Here is a 16,240-nt window from a genome sequence, read left to right as displayed (position 1 = left end):
CCACAGCCTGGGACCAGCCTTTCCCTGTGCAGCCTATCCCCAGGAATGTCAGCTTGAAACCCTCCTCTGGCTCAACACTTCAAACAACTCAAGTGCTCTTCAAACACAGTGACCTGGGCTCCAGAGCTCTCCTCCCAGATGCCAGTCCCCCCTGGTAACACATGGATTTATCATTTACCTTTGCTCCTCAGTTTTGTGTCAGCTTTTCCTTCACACAAACACTCCTGGGTTTGCCAGCTTAGGAAGTGCAGTGAGGATGGAGGCCATCAGCAATCCTGGCTGCAGCTGGGGCTCTGATCACCAGCATCACCTGCAGAGCTCAGCCTCGTGCCATGTCCCAGTTCCCCAGGGACAGATCCTTCGGTTAAAACCAGACCGTGGTTACTGCAGAGGTATTCCAAGCTAAGGCACAGACCTTCCCTCCCCCAGCATTTCAGTAACAAAGAGGAATAAACCCAGATTCTGAGTTCCAAGAACAGAGTGTTCTCATGATCATTAACACTAAACATTTGTGAGATACTTGGATACATTTTTATGGGTGATACAGAAAAATTAAAACATAAATGAACAGTGATTACCCTTTTCCAGGACTTGGCCTAAGAACTACGTAGTAATTCTTAAATGGAAGATATTGTTTAGTGTGTGTTCTTTACAGAGCAGTATCCTAACTGACTGACAGTGCTACCAGGGGAATTTTATGTTTTATTATGTGTAGTTAATTTTAAATAATTCTGTATATCTAACTAAAGTCCTCCAAAATAAGCTGTAACCCTGTACCTTACCTGACAGGATAAGCTGGGATGTCTCAAGATCCCCTGAGGCAGAGCTGTGTTATGCTGTACATGCCATCCATGTACTTTGTGCTGTTGAGCCAGAGGTTTATTTGGAGTCTCACCACTACCCAGAAGTATTTCAAATGTACAGTCAAATGTGGGAGACAACCCTGTGCTCAGGGTTCCCACCTCTAGAGCATGAGAATGCCCAGGACAGCCTCAGCTACTCCTGGGTTTAGTGTGAGTGTCCTAACCACAGCTGGGACATGGACAGAGCTGCCCTGAGAACTGAAGAAAAGCCACTTTATTCCTCAAAGTCATGAAACTGTCTTTGAATGCAACAGCTACAGACCTGAGGGGGCATTTCATGCTAAGCTGAACATGAAAATTTTATCAGCTGTTCACAATATCAGGCAATTTTTCTATGGAATTCTACAAAATGAGAGGAGTCAGCAGCAGCTGTCAAACTTTATGGAAACATTTGAACTCTTCCTTCTACAACATCCAGTTTTCAGACTGGAATGAAATCAGGTTGCTGAGGACGTACAGGGGACATTGCTGGGAAACTGTGGGTTAGATTTTCAAGATTCTGTAGTCCTGGGAAAGAAAATGAAGTGATGGTGCCTGATTAACCAGGAGGTCATCCAAAGGCTGCTCAGCCTGCCAGGAAATCACTTGTGTTATTTGTCTTTATCCAAATAGCTTTATAATTTCACCATTCTTTTTCTTTTTGTAGCAAAGGATGACAAGGAGTGATCTGGGCAATCCTCAGTGAAGTCCTCCTTGTTTGTTTTTCATCCATTACTATTACCCAGAGCCAAAATCTAGACACCAAATGAAGTTTCTCTGTCTTCCATCATATCATATAAAAATCCCATGACTTTGTGGACACCAAACACTTAAAAATATACAAGTACTTTAATACATACAACTCTTCATAGTTCACTAAATATAATTAATTCCATGGTCTTGAAAATACTCTATTATTGTGTTAAGTGTAAGAAAAAAAGGCTTGCACTGGTATTTCTGTAGCATTGATTAGATCTGGCCTGTGCAAAACCCTTCAGGGTACTGCAGGGACTGTGCTGAAGAGCAGCAATTCTAGTGAAGAGCAGCAGTTCTGGAATCCAGAGCATTTTGGGTTAGATTCAAATGAAGCAGAGATGCTGTGAGAGGATTATGAAGTGAGAGTGATTAGAGCTGCAGGAGGCAGCAGCAGTGGCGTGGCACATGTAGGGACTGCACTGCCTTCCCTTTCAGCTGCACTTGTTCCAGTCAGGACCATCCTCTGAAATGCTTTGGGACAATGCAACAAGGAACAGGGAACTGTGGTGCAGCTTGACTAAGCAAACCAACATCTTCTTGTTACACTTGATTCCCCAGGAAGCTGAATGAGATGAAAAGAATATTGCTTTTTGCTTTGAAGTGTTAAATCTGCCTTTTCCTGTGTCCCCAGCTGGTACCAAACTTATCAAGTGCAGACAATCAGCCTGGTTTAGCTGATATCCCACAGCTGTGACTATTCTCCTCCATGAACTGCTAACTCATGCTGCCAGCCAGCAGGAATTCTAGTTCTCAGTGAAATCTTCAGAGAAGGATTTATAGCTTTGCAGAAAAGCAGCACAGAGCCCTCAAATGCATTTGCAAAATGCAGCTCAGCATTCTGTGGGTGTGGGGTTTGTAGCATAGTCCAGAGAGAGAGAGGCAATACACTGACACCAACCTCACAGTAATGAGGTCCTTGACATCCCAGGGTGGGAACTGATCAGTAAGAAATATATATATATATATATATATACACATACACACATAAATATATTTTTAAATATATATAATATATATAGTGCATGTATATAATGTATTGTCTGTGTATATATAATATATGTATTTTGTATAAAAAGCTTCACATTCAAGTATAGGTACATATTAAAATATCAAGAGAGGAGGACCTTTAGAAGTTAAGCTTAAACAGAGGATCTGTTGGAAGCAGAATTCTTATTAGGATCATCGAGAGAGGTGGTCCCCAATTACAAAATGCCATCAATTCAGAGGTTAGTGTTCCACTGATGACTGAGAAACACAACCCAATGGAAAGGGAGAAAAAAGAGAAAGAAGTGATAATGGAAAATTAGATATAGTGTCAAATATATTGATACACATATAAATCCTTTACTTCAAATATCCCATGTTCGGAGGGACAAAAGTGATGTTTTAATTGGAATTTGTAATACAGTCCCTCAGTGGTTGTAGGTTTTTTGTAATCAAATTATCATAGTCTAAGGAAAAAGAAATTTGAGAGATCAGAAGAAGGGCTGAAAATCAAAATAGCATCATCAACCCTAAAAGGTAGTTCACAAACCCCAATATGAAATATGGCTCACGCAGCCTTGTTCTGAACCTAAAATATGAAATGTATTATGAACAGAGAGAATAATGGATGAGAATTCTGAACCTCAGTTAGCCCTGCATTGGTTCAATGTCTAAACAGAAATTCTCTCTCTTGAAATCCCAGTGGCCTTCGTCTTCAGATTGTTGAAATCATGATCATAAAATCAGCGAGTGAATCACCCAGACTTTTTACCAGTGTGGATGATGAAAACATTAAGTGTGTCTAACTGTGTAAATCTACAAGCCATCAGTTTCCTTGGCAGTGCAGCAGTGTGGGGGCTGGGAGCAGAGTTATGCAAAGTAGGCGTGGCAGAACACAGCCACAGTCAGCAGGATGATGCCATTGACATTCACAATATTTCTCCACAGGGGAACTTCGCTTGTGTCCATCAGCTTCTTCTTCAGGGCCTCCTCTTCCTCCTTGCTCAGTTTGGGGCCTTTCTCCTGGTCCAAGCCACAGAACCAGTTGTAGGCTTTCTTTACACATCCAGGTTCCTCTTGGCTTTCCTCGTTAACTGGAAGGAACAACACTCTGGTCATGGCACATACAAGGATCACGGCACACGCTGGGGCTGAGGGCAATCCTATATCAACAGAGCAGTTCTGATGTATGGCCACAGTTAATGGAAACACATTGGTACAAAACAGTACAGGGATCAAGTTAATACTGTGTTTTCACAGCTCACCTGGAAATGTTCCACATGTTCCACGGGAGCCTTTTGCAGAAATCACTTGGGCCTTTTGCAGCCCAGAGACTGTGCCTGATATTGGAGAAGCAGACCAGGCTGCAAAGCTTAAGCTCAATTTTTTCAATAATTTCTACACTTTTAATTAAAAGACGAATAAATGAATTTTATGAGGATATTGATTAAAAGAAACTTGGAAGCAGAACCAAAACCCAGTAAAGAGAACTGGTGGTTTTGCAGTTTGCTTTCATGGTGTCTTCAACTACAACCCACTGTTTCCAGGTGAATTCTCTTGGAATGCTGGAGGCACACACACTGCTGCCAATGCCTCTGACCTAAAGCACTGCCATTGGTTTAGCCCTAGAGCTGCCACCCAGCTACCCTGGAGAGCAAGGGCTTCTCCCTTCAAACCCCCTTCACTTCTGATTTACACTGAGTGTGACAGATTGGTAACGGCAGCTCACAAATCATTGAAATACAGGGAGGGCTGAGGTTTTGTTGTTGAGAGGGAGGATGTCTTTTGGATATCAAGTATGTTAATGTTTCTTCAGGGATTTTCACTCCTGATACTCAAATACATTGGCAGAATCTGTAGATATTCAACAGTTACCTGATTCCTCATCTTTTTCATCAGCCTTGTCCTGCTCCTCATCTGCATCAATATCAATCCGTTCCTCTTTGCTGTGCCGCAGGGACCAGCACAGGCGGTAAAGCTGCCACGGAACAAAAGGACTTTAGTGGATCTACACAGAGACAAACCAGCCTGGCCAGCACATGGACCAGCTGTAAGAGCACGGCACCCCAGTGTCTGTCTCAGGTAATTAGGAGTCACTGAAGATTTGTGACAGATAAAGGAAGACAATTTCCTTGGCTTTCTTACAAGAACTGTGTGCTGCAGGCAGCTGAAATGTGGAGAGGTAGTACACCAAGTACCAGGGCTTAAAACTAGTGGTTTCATTGTGTTCCACTTCTTGAGCAGCAGGACTGCAGTAATACTCACATGTACATCAGGAATGGGCTTAGTCACGAAGGAGACTCCCAGGATGACGATGGCGGTAACCCCGAACAGAATCAGTGCAAAGTAAAGGTAGTGAATCCCACAGATGATGAAGGGGCAGTTGGAAGGGCTCGCACAGCTGCCAGTTCCATAGATAAACTCTGTAATCATCCTGCTCAATCCAACCAGCAGCCCAATAATGAGGCCCCAGAAGGCACCCTGCAGACAAGGGTGTGACAAGAAGTATCAAAACGAGTAATTCCAGGCATGGAAATAAGCTCTCCATAAGTTGCTGAAGTAAACGTGGAGGTAGTTGTATGTTATGTTGGCTTTGGTACAGGGGTACCTTCCATGACCTTATTTATAGCTCAGTGCATTAGTACAGATGAAAGGGGCAATGAACAGCAGCTCAGAGAAAGAACATGGAGGACACCCTATCCAGCCCAGTTCTCAAAGTCCAGCTGTCTCCACACATCCTCTCCTACAGGACAGGCTCCAGCCACAGACTGCACACCCCAAGGGCTGCTCTCATGTCCTTTTACCTTAGAGGGCTAAATCCCTGACAGCTCTGGCACGATGGAACCAGCCAGCAGTGTGTGTCATCCTGCCCAAAATATGTGTCTGGTTTATCTTCTAACAGCCCTGTTAGTAATTAGTTAAAAGCTAATTCTCAGTACTGTTGGTGGATGTTTTGCTGCCTGGTGTACAGCACTCCAGCCAAAGCATAACAGACACAGAGACCTTTGTCTGGGCACAAATTGAAATATGGGAAATTCTCTTTAAACATAACCTTTTTTTTTGTTGTTTTACTGTAAGGGTGATTGACCATTGGAACAGGCTGCCTACAGACACTGTGGAGTCTCCATTCCTGGAGATATGAAAAACTCAACTGGACAGGACAGGTAAAAGGTGATTTGTTTGGTAGAGCAGTTTGGTGACCAATACCCTAAAAGATTACTTCTAAAGAATAGATTTTCATAAATTATCCATTTTATACTCTTCTTGGCAAAGTGATAGGTAACCTAAGCTTCAGAGCTATCTAGGAATTCCTGGGTGACTGTTTATCTATCAGACTACCAAAGAACTTTCTCAAACTCATCTCTGAAGCCTCAGGCCCTGGGTTATGGAGACACAGAATCCCTGGGCCATACCAGGATCAAAATAAACAGGAAGAAGTTGCTCATAAAAGACAGTAAACCAAAAAGAGCAGTTCTCCCAATGCCCAAGGAACATGCAGCATTCCCGCTTCCCGGTGGGCACTTACCGGCTCATTGACACGCTTGCAGAAGATGCCAAGCAGGAAAACAGCAGAAATGGGAGGTCCCAGGTAGCTGGTAATGGACTGCATGTAGTCAAAGAGCTGCCCACTCTGAGCTGACTGAACCACGGGAACCCAGGCAATGCTGATGCCAATTAAGAGTAACATAAATGCCCTGTAAACACAGCCAGACATTCAATTAGCCATCTGTTTAGAAGTATCTATGATCTATGAGAAAGAAAAAAAACCCTAGCAATTAATCAATAATTTACATGTTCATTTTGTATTTCAGCTAGTGAAATCAATTATAATGGCCAATTAGCACTGAACAAACAATAGAAATCCAAGCTGGGTATTGTGTAGGTCAAATATCCATCAGCACACAGCAAAACATGCAATCAAAACATAGAAAATCACTTTTTTTCCTGTGTTTGTTATATCCAGAGTCAAATCAATAGCATATCAACTAGAACTAGTTCACTGATGCTGCAGCATGAAGCCTGGGAAGATAATTAAAAGGAATTCCCTTTGAATAGTAGTGGGAAGCACTGAGAATTAGTTTGGCTACTTCATGGACAGTCGATTCCATTGGGATCAGTCTGTTTTCCCAAAAGGGGCCGGTGCAGTGGGACGGCAGCTCTGGCCACAGGAGGCCACTGCAGCTCTGCCAGGCAGGCTCCGCCCGGCCCTTGGGAGCTGGGAGAAGGCAGCCGGGAACCGTCGGTGCTGCGGGGAAGGGCGGCCGCGCTCACCTGCCAGCCAACATCATCTCCTTCTCAGACGCTCGGGTCCGGATTTTGGTGTAAATGTCCACAGTGAACAAAGTACTGGCACTGTTAAAAATGGAAGTCAGGGAGCTCATGAGGGAGGCCAACATGACTGACAGCATCAGACCCCGCAGACCTGGAACACAGACAAAAGGGAACTGGGATGAGCATTTCGTGAAGAGCCTCAGGACCTCCCCATCCACGGAGCTTGGCTGCCCCTTCCCAGCCAGCTCTGAGCGTGTGGGGCAGATTCCCGTGCCTGACACAAACCCCTGCCTGACACTTCCCTGCAAAGCAAGCAGAGCAATGTCTGCTGAGCTGGGAAAAGCTATTTAAAGCAGTGACAGGGAAACCCTCGAGCTTTTAGCACATAGGTACTTCTTTAGTGAATGCTGTCTGATTAAATGCTGGAATAAAAAGAAAATAGTACTAAGCAGACTTTTCCCAAGAGTTATAAAAATAATTTGTCTTGTTTACAGGTCAATGCTCATTTGCTTGCAGTATATTTGTGAACCAGGTGTTTGCCAAAAAAAATAAGTTTCCTTTACTATTTTTTAACCAGAGTAAGCCACTTTTCCAGGTGGTGTGGTCTGGTCACACAGTGTGGGGAAGTACTGCATACACTGCTATGAACAACAGTCACCATAAAGTGCTAAAGCTGTCAGAAAAGTGCCATGGTCTGCATAGGAACATAACCTGTCTCTTTGGCCTTCTGAGCCAGCACCCACCTCTGTGGGGTTGGTAGGAGACTGCAGGTGTGGGCCTGCAACTCAGAGGTCCTGCCACAGAGAGTCTTTGATAAATCACTGGTAAAGCAGGTAACTTTTCACCTTTACAGAAAGGGAGCTCAATACTCATCACTCAGTATTTTCCAGCTGAGAACTGACACTGTCAGTGTGGAGCTATTCTCCACCCACAGCTTCAGCTAAAACAGACAGCCCCTCTGCTTAAGAGTACATCGTTCTAGCAACAATTTTGGAACTAAATACAGGTCTTGGACTCCTCTAGCACTTGTTTTTACAGTCTGGCAGTTTCCCCTTTCCTAAAACAAAGAAACAACAAATACAGACAGTGTCTTACCATTTGGCATGAGCTCCACTACCATTTTTGGATAAGCAATATTTGTGCAGCCCACTGCAGTGCCACAGTACTGCTTACAGATTTCAGGCACAACACAAGCCACCACATCTGAGGAGAGGATAACGAGGCAGTTAGACAAGGTCATGTAAACAACAGATTGCTCCCAAATTAGTAGAGCTTCTAAAATGTATCTCTGTGTCGAACCACCAGATTGACATGTTTGGTATCATCCTTGGTTTGCTGGCAGGCAGGAAGGTGATTCTAAGCCTCTTTCCTTCCTTTCCTCTCTAAAGGAATACTGAAAAGTGCTGCAGGTCAAAATAAAATCAGCACTAATTGGTCAGAGCAGGACTGAACAACACAAGGAGAGCAAGGAGAAAAACAAGCAGAGGAACACAAAGCCCACTCCCTCCGACCTGAAGCTCTCTCCTCTGCCTGCTGCCAAACCCAGCCCGACCCTCTGCTGGTCAGAGATGGGCAAAGGGCATTTCTCCACACTGCCCTTGAGACTGGCCATGGCCCAGATCCTGCAGTCTGGGACTGATGGTCCTGTCCCTCTGAATGCCAGCGGGAGTATCCAACCTGGACAGTATTTCCCACTCATTCAGTCAGAGTGGGGCTGTAACAGTCGGACAGCTGGAGAGGGACACTAAAATGAACAGCAATAACAACAGTGGAAATCTGGGATCAGGGAAAACAGCAAGACTTGTGGCTTCTTACAGTGCAGTTAGTTTTTGTGCATACAGGTGCCTGGACAATTTGGGTGACAGATGACAATCTAACAGGTATTTTGGAAAGGACAGAGAGGTTGGCAATGAAAGGTAGGCAGCAAGAAGAAATGTGCATTTCTGTGTCCATGTGCATACCTGTGTACAAAATTCGGCTGATCATTCCAGGCATCACTATGATAAACATGGGCAAGAGTTTGAGGTATCCACACATGATACAACCAGCCTTCACATGGGACATGTTCTTGCCAGAGAGACATCTTTGGACAATAACCTGTCAGTGAGACATGGCAATTATAACATTTCCCTGATCACACCATGCCACTTTCCAGATACAAGGTGCTCCTTAACCTCTATGACAGCAAAAAAGCCTATTTAGCATTTCTGCCACCAGGAAAAATAAAAACTACATGAAAATCAAAGTATATATTTGAAATAAGTAAAGCAAAATATCACTTATCCAGTGTATAAGAGCTCAGACTTTTCTCACAAGAAAAGCAGACAGACTAAAAAGGCAGAAAGGAATAGCCTGAGCAATGGATACAGTTACATTGGGGGGTTGTTATTTTGTTTAGAAATGGTGAAGATATCTTTCTGACAGTTCAGGATGCAGACAGATCACTTGCTAGGGCTGGTGCAGGAGCACACTTTTCTCTACTCATGTCAGTGTGATCTCTTGGGGAAACTGGACAGTAGGTTTTAGGGAGAAGGAAGGAAGATTGGGGAAGTATCTCCAGGCTGAAAGACCTTACATATAAAGAACATCTCTCCAAGACTGTGCATGCAAAGATAAAAGCTGTACAAATAGGAAACAAATTTGTCTTACTGAAAGGGGAACCCTCTAATAAAGGTCATTTGGTGCGTGGTTTCCTAATCAAATGTTCACAGCACAAACTCTCTGTGTTTGCACACATGGTCACATACAAGAAATGAGAAAGGAGGAGGATGTGCTGGGCACAGGTGTGTAGGAAGACTTGAAAAAACACCCTTTCCATTTTATCACATGTCAGAGGGGTTTAGAAACCAGGAACTGGAAAGTCACTGACCAGTCTTGAACTAACGGCCAGTTCTGTGGCCCAGCTTTGCATTACAGGGGAAAAGTCACACTGCAGTTGTGTGCTGGGCATTCCCAAGGCATCCTGCCACCACATTACCTGATCTGTGCACCAGTACCACAGGGCCAGGACACTGAGGCCAAAGACAAGCCCTGGCCACGGCAGGTCTCCAGTGACGGGGTCTCGGAAGATGTGGAAGGCGTCCTGCCGGGGGGTGTAGCACTCAGGATCAATGTCAGTGCCCCCATAGGAGGTGTTGGATGGAATTGCTTCCATGTACTTCTGCACGAAAGCCTCATACCCTCCCACTTCCTTAAAGGCTGCAAAATAGAAAATCAAATAAAAAATAAAAGTAGCGCTAAAGGATTTATTACTGAAATCTCAAATGGAGCTTGAGAACGTGAGAAAAACCTCCTTAATATGTATGTAAAAATTCCAACCTGCTGACATGGGCAGTGTCAGGAAACACACACAGGGGTTTGGAAGTATTCCCACAACAAGAACCAAAGTGACCTTTCCTGTCAGGTTTCTGCAGAGCTCATAAATGCTGGGTTGGGCTCTGGTGTCTCTTTATCAGGCCTTGCCAAGAGGTGAATTGAAGATACATTTTTTCCACGCCTGCTGACCTAGGGAGAACCTAAGGCAGGGTCTTCCCAGGTTAGGTCAGTCTGATGTTATTTCTGTTGTAACAGTGGTGGAATAATTTAAATTCAACAAAAGACCTCACCAGGGGAAAACCAAGCACTGAGTAACTAGAAAGATAAGAAAGGACACCACAAATTCATCCCTTATCACTACTTCTTTCTTTCTTATGACCCCCTCCTAAATTCAGTTTAACGGCATCATTTCTGTTTTAAAATGCATATGGTCTTCTGGACATACACATTGTCCCACCCATAAACATTCCATTTGTGTCTCTTGTCCGCCTGGTGCTAAAGTGACACCCACGGATCAGCTGCAAAGCTTCCTTAAAATGCTCAGGTGTTTGGGTTGTTTAACACAAGCTGGAAACAGGAAGATTCATGCAATGTGACCAACAGCTCTTCACTTTGAATCAGGAATTTTCATGCCTTAGCATCTGAATGTCTATGAAACTATAATCTTATTAAAACAAGATACTCTCTGAACTTCTCGAGAGTATCATCATCATCTGCAAACAACTCACTTTCACCTCATTAGCCATCACAAGTCCTGTGGTGTCATGGGATGCTGTTTATTACCCTAAGCACACCTGTGCTTAGGAAACAGTGACTCAGTGACTAAAGGGCTTTGGCAATGTGCCTGTTTTTGGCAACATGCCTGTTTTCTTCCCTGATAAATAGATATATGAACTGAAACCTGCCAGTTAAGGTACCAGTTTCACACTGCAGGATTCATTTCCACAGCCGCTGCAGGATTTGTGATTGAACACTCCAGTTTAGTTCATCTGATTTACTTACCAAATCCCATGAGAACAAAGGATCCCACTACCATGATGAATGTTTGTAAGGTGTCTGTGTAAATCACAGCTGCGAGGCCACCTGTTGGCAAAGAAAAGTCAGGACAGATAAGTCAGGACAAATAAGTCAACCCTGTGCAAATGCCTCAGTGGAATTTTTTTTTTTTACACTTTTCCCACCACCTCTCTCTTTCAAAGACCTCTGTAAATAATTCCCCTTCCAGGTTTCCATTTCTCCTCTCCTCCCCATCTTCCCTCTTCTCTTTTTTGCTGACTCCCCCAACTTCTTTGCTGTATCAGACTGCTTGGTAAACTCACCTGTGATGGTGTAAAGAGCAGTAATAGAAAGCAGGATAATTATGGCCACATACAGATTCAGCCCTATGGCCAGCTGGATAAATACAGCTCCAGAGAATATATCAGCCTGGAAAACAAAAAATCACAGATGAAGCAACATTTAAATTCCTGATAATGACATATTACACAGCCATGATGAGGGCACTGAAATACACAACTGTGCCCCTGATAGTCCTGCACACACAAATCAAAAAGAAAACAGAAGCCATTTCCATACACCTGCCAGTCTCCCCTCAGGGCTGTGGGAGTTCCAGTACAAGGGGTGTGACACTTCTCAAAGTGTTTCCAGACCTTTCTGAACAGATTGTTTTCACAGACAGAGTCACCTTGCTGCTCTGTGCTTTGGGACTGACAGACAGCTTAGTAAAAAACTGCTTAAAACTGAGGCCACATTCACTGCCCTGTGCAGGGATGGACTGTGAGACACCTCCAGGACACAGCACAGTTCTCTTCAGTCAGTGCTACTGCACAAGTCTCTTCCTTCCCTTTCCTGCTCACACACATGCGCTGTAGCTTGTCCTGCTGGTTCAGGACAAATGGTGCATTTGCATTAAAGGCAAACATCTTGTATTGTCTCTATTTTTAAGTTCCTGTCAGAAGAACTGACATCAGTTGACTAAGGGAAGAGACCTTGAGCTCTTGTGTAAGAAAGGAATTGTTCAGGTTTCAGAGTAACACAGGGATGTTAATCACATTAAATCAGTTCCTGATTTAGAGATAATTTGCATGAGTGTTTTTTATACAAGTTTGCAATCAGACTAATCTGCCCCAGTGCACTTGTGATGCATTACTGTAAATTATGTTTTCATTAGAGGCTGCTCCTGAGCATCCAGTTCATGGGCTGCTCTCCAACCCCACCTGCCCACCTTGCTTTGTGTCCCTCACCACTGTAGGAGGGCTCTACCCTCAGTTAACCCTGCAGGTCCCGGTGGGGTTCAGGAGCCTGAAACAAAAGACCAACAATGGCTGTGCCCTGGGGCAAAGCCTCCCACGCAGGAGGGAGGTTCCTGAGGGCAGGCAGAGCCTGGGATCCCAGAGCAGGCACCAGCACTGCTGCTGCCTCAGCTGGGCACACACACTGTTCTCCAGCCTGGCTACTGGAAGATGCCACATGGAGAAACCCTCTTCATTCCAGAGACATGGAAACCTCACCCCTAGTTCCAGCTGAGGAACGAGGAAGAGGCCCCAACCTCTGCAGCCCCACTGCCCTGGCATGCAGGAAACAACTGTGGAGCAGAGTGTGAATCACAATCCCACTCCCAAGACTCTGCCTCTGGAGCAGATTTCTTATAGACTTTAGTTTGGAACCAGGAACCGGGACCTTCAGCTCTCCCCTCAGTGGCTGTCAGACCATATCCTTTGCCCCTTTCTCTACGGTAATTTTTTCCCTATCTCTTCATACCACAGGTCAGCCCATGTCCCAGACCTTTCTTTTGTTGTTCTTGGCTTTAGCCTACATATCATTAAATATTAATGGTCCTAAAATGACTCCCAGAAAGAAAGGTATAGTTAATTATTGAGCATCCTGAGTAATGTATGAGCTTCTTCAAACTGCTCAGTTATCTTCCAGCTCCACTGCTCCTCCTTTCCAGTTAGATTATTGCCTTCCAATACTTCCTTATTTCTCCATTTATGCTCTTTTGTAGACACTGTTAATCTTTATCTGACCTCTGAATAGAGTGACTTTTTCCTTTACATTGCAAGCTATCCCTGCAAAGGCACACAACCACACACCAGCTGAGTGAATCCAGCTGCAATTGGAATGTGGGAGTCAGGGCAGGGGCACCTACTCTTTAACTGTGCAGTCCTAGGAGGAGGTTTTCCTTCTCTTCCTCTTTCCAGTGGTAAGTCTACACCAAACATTTACTACTGGAATTATGCACAATGAATGGAAAGAAAATGCTGCAACAGATTTAGAAATTTCAGTTTACAATTTCTGATTTCTTCAAAAGCATTCAGACCTTAATTCCCTCTGGTCATGTCATAATTTAGTCTATTACTGTCCATCAAGATTTTATTTTTACTAGACCCTTCCCTTTGGTGTAATGTATCAGCAACTCTAGTGGCTAACAAGCCTCTGAAAGCTGCTGTGGGACTCCTCTCAACGTGTTGCACGCTTAGGAAGCACGGACAGGTGAGGCACCTGAGTGACAGAAATCCTCTGGGCTCAGAGAGCACATGTGTCCTGATCCCAAGGATGAACACCTCGCAGCATGGCCTTGGCTGGCAAGTGGCTGATTAGCCACAAAGCAAGGTAAGAAACCAACAAAAACCACAGCAAATGTGCAGGAAAAGAGAAATGGTGAGGACCTTGCAGAGGTGTGCAAAGGGACTCTGACCCTCACATGGTGGCACTGTGCCAGAAGGAGCAGGGCAGGAGTTCCATGACCTGGTGTGTGACACTGTTCACTGGAAAGTACCATAATCGTTACATTATTAAGTACAGGACACGACATTTTAACACATCCAGGAAGCAGCACACAAAACGACTTCCCCAGAAGGAAGATGCCACTCTCCTACAAGGCCAAGGGCAGTGAGTATCACTGCAGTCACACTGATGGGTGTGACCTCCTGTTCAGGGCAGGGCAGGGCAGAAACCCATCCTTTTCTATCACATCGCAGTGAGCCCCAAGGATCCCAGGGGAGTGTTTGCTAAGGCAGCAGTCAAGGAAGTAAAATGCAATGGACTGGGTATGTTTGGACACACAGTGTGTCTCTGGGAAGAGAGGGCTGTGCTATCTCCCTGTGGCAGGCACCTCTCCACACAGCACTCTTGGAGAAGTCCAGGATGGAACAGCCCTTCCCTTTCTGCTTCTGGAGCTGGTTCCTCGGGGACCACTGGGGAATGTCATTGCATAGCATGGCATAGCAAAACCTGCTCTGAGATCCCCTGACACCACCTGAAACCTCCAAGGACTGCCTGCTCTGCCCATTCTGAATAAGATACAGCAAGTAGATTAGTCCTGGGCAAATCCTGCACTGAATACAGTGACATAGAGACCTGTTTGTCCCTGCTGAACCTGAGCCTCAGTGTACATGGACAGACACTGTCAGAGTTGCTTGAGGCGGGGTGGGAACAAAAGAAACAAGAAATTGTGCACTAGATTTTCCTTTGCACAGCACAGAGACCCAGCTCCATGGCACCTCCACACACACACCTGGAACACATGGGGTGATGGGAAGCTGTGAGGGGTCAGTGGTAGAGTGGGACCCAAGGGGGATCCCTTGGCTATTGCTTTGTATCCTCATAACAAGGACCACAGGAGCAGGAGAGGGTGTGTTCAGCCTCATGACCACACTGAGAGCTTGAATGCAGAATCTGTCTTTCCTGGAAGGACACCAACTGAAATGGGGTAAAATCCCATAATCAGATACCTGGAATGGCCTAGGCTGGCACTCAAAGCCAGAGAGTCAGTTCAGAGCCCAGGGAGCACCTCAACACAAACACGTGTTCCCAGTGGGAATGTGAGTCACCAACGGGAGGAGTTTCTCTGTGCTGGAGCTGCCAGAACTCTGTGTTATACCTGGGACTTCTGATTATGATGGTTGAGCACACCTGCAGCAAACTGTGTAATCCTTTTGATACATCCGGAAATCCAGCTCTGAGTCCCACTCCACAGCACCAAGCTGTTTAATTTATAACCTCCCTAAGGATCAGTTATCACGAAGATGTGAGAATGAGAGCAAAAGGTCAATCTTTTAGCTTAAATTGCACTATTATCACTTAGCTCCCATTCAGAGGGCAAAGAGTAATCTGCCATGGCAATTTCTGCAAAACAACAGATTGAGGATTGCCTGAACTGTGGACTTCTTTACAGGCTTGGTAGTTTTAAGATATATGGGAAATAGCAGCTCCCTTCACTACTTCCCACAAACATATCCATGTACTTAATAAATATTAACTTCATAACACCTGAAACTTTACACCAATCATTTGCCCATTAAAAGAATCTCCACTTCTCTCCTTTCACCTCAGCTGTTACAATTTCCTGCTTCTGCATTTCCCACTCTTCTATTTTCTAATTCCTATTATTCTTTTTTGATCCATAGCCCTCTTGCTCTTTTCCCTCATCTGTATTACTGATGGCATGTTCAGTGCCATTATCGGTGGATAAATATGAAGCCTAAGGACAAAAATTCCTGCCATAGATTTCATGAATGCCTAAGATAACAGACTATAATACAAGTTTCCCTCCGCTTTGACATTTCTAGAGGAGAGCATAAGTAGAAGTGAACTCTAAAAAAGAAGGATAAAGCATCAAGAGACATTGTCAGGAAGGAAAAAACTTGGATGGCAGCACAGATCTGGCTACAGTGTCTCACTGGACAGAATAAAGGAAACACAAAATCATACTTTTACCATTGCTAATTCAACCAAGGCCTCCGAACCAGAAATAAATGACCAGTTGTGTGAGCAATATTGTAAATGGGGGTTTGTTTTCTTCAGATCAATGTAGGATAGAAGAAATGCTGTAGAAGTTTCACTTACTGAGATCTTTGTGAAAACATACAGGATCAGGGAAAGGACTGACAGGTAGACTTGGATCCGTTTCCCACCAAAACGCTTCTTCAGATACTCCGGCATTGTGACCACCTGGGGAGGGAGAGAAGGTTTCAGACCAGGGGGAACAGGTTCAGATCAAATCACAGGAAGATTTTTTGTACTCAGGTACTGTGAGAGTGGGGCACAAAAAGGGGGGGAGCTGCAAATGC

At 44.6% G+C, this 16,240-nt stretch overlaps 1 protein-coding gene across 2 annotated transcripts in view; it reads right to left on the bottom strand.

The window, feature by feature from the left end:
- Positions 1-1,672: 1,672 nt before the first annotated feature.
- SLC5A1 (solute carrier family 5 member 1) overlaps positions 1,673-16,240 on the bottom strand; it is a 28,817-nt gene continuing 14,249 nt past the window's right edge. The window contains exons 5-15 of one of the 2 annotated variants that reach the window (XM_027661646.1): positions 16,017-16,121; positions 11,489-11,594; positions 11,172-11,252; positions 9,832-10,052; positions 8,816-8,951; positions 7,950-8,057; positions 6,855-7,005; positions 6,109-6,277; positions 4,848-5,063; positions 4,458-4,560; positions 1,673-3,676 (exon numbers count right to left, since the gene is read on the bottom strand). In XM_027661646.1, coding sequence (XP_027517447.1) covers positions 3,453-3,676; positions 4,458-4,560; positions 4,848-5,063; positions 6,109-6,277; positions 6,855-7,005; positions 7,950-8,057; positions 8,816-8,951; positions 9,832-10,052; positions 11,172-11,252; positions 11,489-11,594; positions 16,017-16,121 — 1,620 coding nt within the window. In that variant the 3' untranslated portion in view covers positions 1,673-3,452. The remainder of the gene's footprint in view (positions 3,677-4,457; positions 4,561-4,847; positions 5,064-6,108; positions 6,278-6,854; positions 7,006-7,949; positions 8,058-8,815; positions 8,952-9,831; positions 10,053-11,171; positions 11,253-11,488; positions 11,595-16,016; positions 16,122-16,240) is intronic. The other variant, XM_027661647.1, reaches the window with a different exon arrangement.

The sequence above is a fragment of the Corapipo altera genome, unplaced genomic scaffold, assembly GCF_003945725.1.
Source record: "Corapipo altera isolate COAL_440 unplaced genomic scaffold, ASM394572v1 150, whole genome shotgun sequence".
Classification (NCBI taxonomy): Eukaryota; Metazoa; Chordata; class Aves; order Passeriformes; family Pipridae; genus Corapipo; species Corapipo altera.
This window is presented reverse-complemented; position numbering and strand designations above follow the sequence as displayed.